The sequence below is a fragment of the Mus caroli genome, chromosome 6 (genome assembly GCF_900094665.2).
Source record: "Mus caroli chromosome 6, CAROLI_EIJ_v1.1, whole genome shotgun sequence".
Taxonomy (NCBI): domain Eukaryota; kingdom Metazoa; phylum Chordata; class Mammalia; order Rodentia; family Muridae; genus Mus; species Mus caroli.
In genome coordinates, this window is record NC_034575.1 from 68,813,477 (window position 1) to 68,822,537 (window position 9,061).

The following is a 9,061-nucleotide window of genomic DNA, read 5'->3' on the forward strand; positions in this document are numbered from 1 at the left end:
GAACTCAGAAATCCGCCTGCCTCTGCCTCCCGAGTGCTGGGATTAAAGGCGTGCGCCACCACGCCCGGCTCGTTTGTTTTTATAAGAAGTATCTTCTTATTCTGCATAGCATCCCATATCCTGTTTTGATTTGTGTTTTTTCTTAGTAACATTTTTATGTTTTTATACATAAATGGCTTAAATGGCCTTGTTGGTTACTTTATTTCAACACAGGATTCTTTCTGAATTATCTTTTTTCGGGATTGGATGATATTGGCCCGGAGTCCAGTTTCAACCCCAGTATGTTCTTTCTGGACTTCATAGTGGTACCGCCATCCAGGTAACTCCATTTAACTTACTCTGCATGAAAAGGGTGGGCTGAGGAATTGGGCAGGGTCACGTAGGAGGGCCTGGAAGGGGTGGGCCCCTGAGAAATCACACAGCTGTCAAACCAAGGTTGCAGGTAGTGGCCTGAGCATTGTCTGTCACTTGGTTGTCCTAGACATAGGCGGTTGTTTCTAGCGGATTGAGCTGTGCTTCTTTCAGTAAATAGTTAAGAGGCCGAAAAGCATTCATGAAGCCTGCATGTCACCCTGTAGGTACCGTCCCGTCAACCGCCTGGGCGACCAGATGTTCACTAATGGCCAGACAGTAAACTTGCAAGCTGTCATGAAGGATGCCGTTTTGATCCGGAAACTTCTGGCGTTGATGGCCCAAGAACAGAAACTGCCCTGTGAGATGACAGAAGTCACCATAGACAAGGTCAGAGCTGCCTCAGTGCTGATACAATGTCTTGGTTAAGGACAGGTTTGGTAAGAACTACACACTTGGTTCTAACTCTGTGTGGACATAGATGTTGTGGCTGCTGCAAGATGCTACCTGCAGTGGGCAGCACCCCTGGTCGGCAGTGTGACTTGTTGGGACAAGTGCAGGCCTCATTATAGATAAATGTAGATATGGTTTGGGTTCAATGATCATGCCAGTGGTTATAGTCACTTTGATTTCTTGGACTCATCTCCACTATACAGTGTATGACATTTATGGAGAGGTTTCACACCTAGGCTGTTCTGTACCACCAGCTGCTAGTGGAGGTCTCAGTAGTCATCTTCCCTCCGGCTCTAAGGATGTGTGTGTTGGCTCAGAAAGGTCTTTAACAATGGAGCCAGGAAGACGATGTAGAATGGGATTTTCTAGAATAAGACCATCCCCACTGACAGTTACCTAGCCCTTTCCAGGTCTTACATCAAACACTGTAAATTAAAGCTAAGTTAGGTATTCAAAACACTTGCCAAGGTCACTCCATCCCTCAACTGTGGTCAGGATGTAAATAGAAATGGCTTTTTCTAGCTTTGGAGAGAACTCTCATATTCCATGTCAGTTGCTCAGACAGTCCTGCTATAAGCCAGGGTTGTCCCAGGGTGACACCATTGTCTCCTGGGCACATAGCTTTGGATGACTTCTTGACCCTTTGTCTGGTTCTACTGAACTTTACTGATGAGTCAGTGTGGATGTGCTTTTAACAGCATAAGAAAGAGTTGCCATCTGCAGGTCCTGGTCCAGTGTGGAAGACTGAAGACCACAGGATAATCAAATCCAATGAGTAGGAATGAGAATTTTATTTTAGTCACCCTTAAGAGTAGAGACTAGCTTTTGTCAATAGTAACAGGGCTCTATCTCTAGGGGAAAAAAAAAAAAACAATACTGTCTTGATCCCTCGGCTAATTTCCCTTTAATTAATCAGACATATTCTTGTTTTTTTTTTTCCTATTTGTGTTCATCATTGTATTCCCATGGCACTGATCTCTCAGGAGCTGTCCCCTAGGGACTAGGGAAATACCAGAAGCCAGGGGACAAGGTCTTGTTCATTTCAACAGCAATCATGTGACTATAAGCAGTGAGTTTGACTAGACAGGCCTCTGCCATCATGCAGGTGGTGAAAGGACTGTAATGTTGTCTGCAGAACTATATGTACCCTCCGAGATGATTCCTCTATTCCCTGGTTATGGGGACAAACCCAGATTATCACTGTGACATTGTCATCTTCATCTGCCTTCACACACTGTTTGTAGCCAGATGGGGCCAGTAGGTGGTGCTCTAAGGACCTCTGTGTTTCTCTTCCCTGGGTAGATAAGAAGAAGAGACAGGATTAGGGATAGAAATATTTTTACATGATTAGATAAATATTTAAGCTTGAGGATGAGCCAGTTAGCTTAGTCTAACCCACTTGGGGACTCACATTATAACTGGTGACATACAGTATTATATGGCAAACATTTTTCTTAAGAAATTAGTCTACCTGCATTAAAATAATAGTAATGTTACTTGGTGGTGGTGGTGGTGGTTGTTGTTGTTATTATTTGGAGACAGGGTCTCATGTATGTAGCCCATTATTATTATTATTATTATTATTATTTGGAGACAGGGTCTCATGTATGTAGCCCATGCTGGCCTTTAAGTTACCATATAGCCAGGGCTGTCCTTAAACTTCTGATCCCCTGCTGCCACCTTCCAAGTGCTGGGCTTACTGTGTGCCCCATCGCTGCCAGTTTCTGTGCTGCTGGAGATGGAGCCAGGGCTTCCAGCAAGCTAGGCAAGCCCTCCACCGCACTTTGACGGATTCACTAATGTTTTCCTAACCCTGTAACTAAAGTAGCAGTTCCACATGAGACTGTTGTCTGGCGGGACCCTCGGCAGCAGAGTGCCCACGGGAAGGGCTGCTAAGACCCCCTTGGTTTGGGTGGACTGGTGGTGAAAGGACATTAAGAAGCTTAAGATAGGAACCTGCTTATGTTATTTTTTAAATCTTAGTTAGGTTTTGATTTTGAGACCAGATTTTGCTCTCCTACCTCTACTTCTCAAGTGGCTGATAATTATAGGTATATGCAATGCTGCTGTGCTGATGAATTTTGTGTTCATTTTATTAACTAAAAGAGACAAGCTAATACATTCATAGTGGGGCTGGAGCTGATGTGTACCACTGATACACACTAACAAGTACAGTCCACCATCTGTCAGCTTCCAGGGCTTTTTTTTCTTTTTTTAATATAAAGATTTATTTAATTTATGAGTATGGTGTAGCTGTCTCCAGACACACCAGAAGAGGGCATTGGATCCCATTACAGATGAGCTACCATGTGGTTGCTGGGATTTGAACTCAGGACCTCTGGAAGAGCAGTCAGTGCTGTTAACCTCTGAACCATCTCTCCAGCCCCCTTCCTGCTCCCCTTTTTGTTTCTCATTAAGGGCTAGGTTGAGTAACCAAGTGTTTTTTCAATCACTCCTATTTTCTTGCCTTTATCTTCCCAGGAAAATGACTCCTCAGTGGCTATCGACCGATCCTTCCTAGGTTTGCTTCCAGGCCGGTCTCTCACAGATAAACTTTACAACATTTGGATTCGCCTTCAGAGCCACGTCAATATTGTGTTTGACAGTGAGATGGACAAATTGATGTTGGAAAAGTACCCTGGCATAAGACAGGTGAGCAGTGAATTGGATTCCGATCACATGTTGGTGAGGGTCAGCAGCTAACAACTGGTCTGTATCCCCAGCTCCCGTCTGCATGTGTAGAAATAAGTGCACATTATACTCACTGTTTCAGAAGCAAGACAACAGTAGACATAATTGAACTATTTAATATTCTGGCACTTTTTTGCTCTCTGTAGATCCTAGAGAAGAAGGAAGGCTTGTTCCGGAAGCACATGATGGGAAAGCGAGTTGACTACGCAGCCCGCTCGGTCATCTGCCCAGACATGTACATCAACACCAATGAGATCGGAATCCCCATGGTATGTGTTTGTGGGCAGGCCTCATTTTGCTGCTGGTGGCTGGGAGATAGGTGTGCCATCAAGGGCTGGGGACAGAGTTGATTGGCAGTAGATCAACATGGCTCCAATGGGGTCAGTTTCCACTGCTTCACATGTGGAAGGAACTTGAGGTACAAAATGGTATTGCCATCCTAGAAGACTTTTGCCCCAGAGCACCTTAACCTAGTCTTTAAACCTTTCTTATCCAACTGAGAAGAAGAGGGCAGGGATGTCAGTCCGACTTGAGTGTCTGGCAGTGGAGAGAGGAGAGAGCCCTCAGAAGGACAGCGAGTGTGTATCATCTGTCTCTCCCGGTTCCAGGGGTGAGTGGCTTGCCTGGTCACCCATTAGTGCTCCTTGGCGAGCCAGCTTCCTTTTCTCACTTCCCCGCCAGTTAAAGCCTTGGTGCTCATTAGCAGCACTCTCTAGCCGACTTCCTCCTTAATGGGCCTTGAGGTCAATAACGCGAGGACGGTTTAATTCCCTCTGTGCAGAGTTTCATTTCCTTACACGCCACCCTGCCTCTCTTGGGGCAGCTGGTAATAAGCAGAGCTAAAGTGTTCTGAGTCTTGGGCACAGTTTGGCTTCCTGGGCCTGATGTGTCAAGAACAGGCAGAAAGCACAGTTCCTGGTTCATCGCCTCCCAGGAACCAGAGGTCTTTGCATCCAAAAGCTGAATTATATACCAAGGAAAGCCTGTCATAATATTCTTAAGTTTGAATCTCTCGGAGGAAAGGCCTGGTAGGCAGAAGGTAGAAGCCATCCAGGCTCTGACCTCAGTGCCTGGAGTGTCCCCAGCTGTGCCTTGTACCTCCATAGCATTCTGATCTTTTCTTTTTAAGATCTGGGTTTATTTGCTAATGGCTTGTATCCTGAGGAGAGACTCTAATGCTCTCCACCTTATTGACCCTCACCTTAACCCAAAATCTCAGAGCCACGTAGGCCTGAGGTTAATACAGGGTGACCGGGAAAAACAGTGCTAACCCTGCTCCCCTCCCCCACAGTGCACCAGAGGGGTTATGGGAACAAGGAAGTGAGAGACAATGAGACTGAGCTAACCTGCCAGGGTGCCACACACTGGAGCACTGCCTCCTAAAGCTGTGGGCAAACAGTAAACAAGCCCATTAGCTCGAAGTGAAGGAGGTGAGGAGGCGGGAGCGTGGCAGGGCTCTGCACTGCTCCCACCTTTCACCTGGAGCTTTCACGTCCTGGTCTCTGGAGTCTGTGTGTGTGTTGAAGGAGTAAGTAAGTGAACATCTGTGACTCAGAAACTGACTTCGCTGGAGAGAACTCACTTGTTTTACAGCAAGTTTCAGGCCTAGTGTTGACAAAAGAACACTTCACGTTCTCAGGGGTCAGAATTGCAAATCCATTTCCTCTCAAGCGCCACTCTCTGATGCCATGCCTGGGCTCAGTGGAGGTCGCTGGGCAGTTAGTGACACCTGCTGGGACGGGGAGGGGTGTGGTCGCTTTCAAGCAAGTGCCCCGTACTACCCCTTTGGCAACACTGACTTTATTGGCGGACAGGAAAGGGTGACGTTTTGGTGGGTGTACATTTAAGAGAACTAATCTGTAAATTGCCCTGTCTGTTCCTTTAAGAGAGCAAGCCTAGCAAAATAGTTCAGCAAAGGAGACATGTTGCTCTGCCTGTAGAAAGGCCTTGGCTAAAGCAAGACAGCTCTCCACAGTTTGGGAAGAAACCAGACAGCTCTTTTTGTTAGCTTTTGTATTCCTGTAACCTTTGTCTCCCCATTCTGAATTTTAACATGCCATCCTTGTTTCTAGGTATTTGCCACAAAACTGACTTACCCTCAGCCAGTTACCCCCTGGAATGTGCAGGAACTGAGACAGGCAGTCATCAATGGACCCAATGTGCACCCAGGAGCCTCCATGGTCATCAACGAGGATGGCAGTCGCACAGCCCTGAGCGCAGTGGATGCTGCGCAGCGGGAAGCTGTGGCCAAACAGCTCCTGACACCAGCCACAGGGGCTCCTAAGCCTCAGGGGACAAAAGTTGTAAGTAAGAACATGGGTTTGTTCATGACTTCCTAGTTCCTGTCTGGTTCCAACATGCTGCCTCTGAGCAGGGCTAACCAGAGGATGGTACTCAGATCAGTAGCAGCTTCACTGGAACTAAGGAGAGATATAAGTTGATCAGGGTCCTCACCCCTTGTACTGAATTAGCATAGCATCTCTGGGATTGGCTAACTATAATATTGTAATATTTGACAAACGTTCCCACCTGCTTAGAGGGAACTTTGGAGACACCCTTGGCTTGGTTTGGCTTGGCTTGGCTTGGCTTGGTGACCACTGGTTCCCATTGATTTTTCAGGGCTAACAATAAGCCAGTCTCGTGCCTTCCTTATTTTTGAAGGTCTCCTCAGCTAGAGCAGAGTTAAATTCTGCTCTGTGCTGATTTGCTTTGGTGACAGGGACACCATTCAGACCATTCAAGGCACCAACTTTGTTCTTTGTTAGGTTAGTACATTGTCGGGGTTTTTGCTAGGAGCTATCTGAGGGATTCAAGAAGCAGCAAGGTACGTTTTGCTTCCTAGGCAAATAAACGTAAGATAATCTTCCTGTTCACTCAAATCAATGAGTTGCAATGAGGAGGAAAGTTTGAAGAGGAATATGCAATGAGGGGTCAGCACTACTGAGTGCTGCTCAGTAGTAATGAGTATTGAGTGCTTCTGTGTGCTCGGACTTTGCAAAGGACATGACCACAACAGGGATTGCCAATGAAAGAATGTGATCTGTGAGCCCAGAAGTGACTCTTCAAGGGCTGCGGGGAGTTATGGATAAGTAGAGTCAGGTTGCAGAAGGGGCACCAGGGACATGTGGCTGTAGAGAAGGGTCAGAAGAGATGACTATGATGTCATGGAGAGGAAAGGGGTGTCAAGGGAAGACACGGGTTTTAGCGCCCATCTCTTGTAAAAACTACAGGTATGAGGTGTAGATGGAGGGAGGGGTCATAAGATTAAGAACAAGCTATGAGAATATTAATCAAATAAAAAGTACAATGAGAGAAGATGAGGTTCTCTTGGAGTACAAAGTGTGGGAGCAGTTGAGAAGTTGGGGTGGGGGCTCCCTTGCTGGTTTTGTATCTACACTTGTTTCTTGTCTGTAGTTAATGGAGGTCTTTAGTCCTGAGAAGGAGACAGATTTCAGAGCCTTTACACTGAGGAAATAGGCAGTAAGCAGGTAAGGCATTGAAGAGTACATGAGAAATGGCCTGCTGCTCTTGGAGAGGTGTATCGGGATGCTTCCTCACATGGCCTGATGACTTCTGTGACTCAGGTGGGGACAGACAAAGGGTGGTGGGGCAGGAGCTCCACTGAGGGAGCGCGCCCAGCCGCAGTGTGCTAGGCACTTCCCATGAAGCCAGGGAGAGAGTTCCTCAGGAGCGGTGACGGTGAGTGCGCGTGGCTCAGCTCTTCATTTTCCAACTTGCGCCCAAATCCTCAGCAAGTTCAGAAGGCCGCCAATCACCTCTCACCGCAGCTGGTCAGCTGGCTCCATCTCCTCTTGGGGTTTGCAGATGCTGTTTCTCTGCCCTCCTTATGACGCTGGAGCTGAACCCTGCTGGTCCTTCAAGTCTCAGGCCAGCCCTCTTTCCCTAGGGTCAGAGTAACTATTTCAGCCTTAATTGGTCTTGAGCTCTTACTATAGAGTGTGAAAGCCAGTGTAGACAAATGGATGTGTATCCAAAAATATTGACAAAGCCAGGTAGCCAGGCTGCAGACCGTATTTTACTACTCCTGAAAAGCATGTGTTCCCTTCCCCAGCACACGTAGTGTACCCTCCCTCATCCTACCCCTGCTTCTTGCTCTCACCACATGGTGCATCCCTACGTATGCACCCATCTCTCTGTTTGAGGTCCCCATTCCTGTACAAAGACAGAAAACACAAGTGGTCCTTCCATCAGGTCCTAGGACTCAGAATGTCACATTGTCAATAATGTTATGTACATAGAGGAGGACACTTTGACATAGGCTTGCGTGCACTTCTAATTGATTATTTTTGAATAGAAGGGCTGGGAGAGGTGAACGGGAAGGAAACTAAAGATGAACTTACAGATTAAGTCAGAGGGGGAAGGGTTGGCAGAAAGGTTATTTTATTTTCTCTGTGATGGGGGTAACCACTGCCCTTTCCCCTGAGCCTCAACTAAAAGGAAGTAGTCAGGATAACCTAGCTTGTTTCTCTGCCTGGCTGCCTGAGCAGCCTCTGGCCCCATGCCTGCCCCTGCAAACTCTAACCCCGGCACTGGGGCACACTAATTTTCACCACAGTATTTATTTAGTGACAAGAGAAAGGAAAGGCCTTGGGTTTGGGTTGGCAAGGGGAGTGCCCTGCACTCCCAGATTTCTGTTTGGATTGGCAAGTGCCTGGCAGCCTGGCCTACATCTCTTCCCAGCTGCAGTGAATTTGCTTACAATGGAGTCACTAGACTCCGATTCTAGGCCCAGCCTGGGCTTTTGGGACTGAGCCACAGATCTGGGCAACTTTTCCCTTGAGACACTGAGGAAAGAAAACCTCAGGCTGTGTGACGCACAGCGCAGCCAGTGCCCAGGGCAGATGCTCAGAGGACTCCTCAGAGTTCAGGTCTCCTTGGAAACATGCAGGACTCGCCTGTGGGTGCAGGAAGGTTGGAATTCCTCAGGAAGCCAAAATACAGACTGCTTATCTGAGGGCTGCTACCCTGCTCCAGCCAAGGGAACTTTGAGGAGAACTGACAAGGACTGTGGGGGAAGGGGGACATGTCGTCACAGCCCAGCTGACAGGCTTACCCTGGTCAGCTTCCCAGGGTGCCCTCACAGGTGGGCCACAGAAGGCTGCAAGACCTGTTTCCTCCTGCATCTTAACTCTGTGACACAGATGGGACCTAGGAGGAGAGGTGATTACCTCTGGGTCCGTATCCTCTGCGCCCCTACCTTTATGCAGTTTTTGTTGTTTTGGTTTTTTGTTTGTTTTTTTTAATACATCCTTGTGGTGTGTAACGTCAGCTTTGAGGAAAAGCTGTTCTGTCAAAGGAGCTGACAGGCTGGGTTTGAAAGGGGGAAGTGGGATCAGTGTTTGTCTTAAAAGGGAAAATTTCTTGTGCTTTTTTTATTCTTTAAAATTTGTATCTTAGCCAGGCGTGGTGGTGCACGCCTTTAATCCCAGCACTCGGGAGGCAGAGGCAGGCTGATTTCTGAGTTCGAGGCCAGCCTGGTCTACAAAGTGAGTGCCAGAACAGCCAGGGCTACACAGAGAAACCCTGTCTCGAAAAACCAAAAAAA

At 47.4% G+C, this 9,061-nt stretch overlaps 1 protein-coding gene across 2 annotated transcripts in view; it reads left to right on the plus strand.

Annotated features, from left to right (window-relative positions):
* Positions 1-9,061, plus strand: part of Polr1a (RNA polymerase I subunit A) — a 63,500-nt gene that overhangs the window by 16,660 nt on the left and 37,779 nt on the right. For both annotated transcript variants that reach the window (XM_021164727.2, XM_029478609.1), the window contains 5 exons: positions 214-319; positions 579-741; positions 3,286-3,456; positions 3,642-3,764; positions 5,568-5,798. In XM_021164727.2, the coding sequence (XP_021020386.1) occupies positions 214-319; positions 579-741; positions 3,286-3,456; positions 3,642-3,764; positions 5,568-5,798 (794 nt within the window). The remainder of the gene's footprint in view (positions 1-213; positions 320-578; positions 742-3,285; positions 3,457-3,641; positions 3,765-5,567; positions 5,799-9,061) is intronic.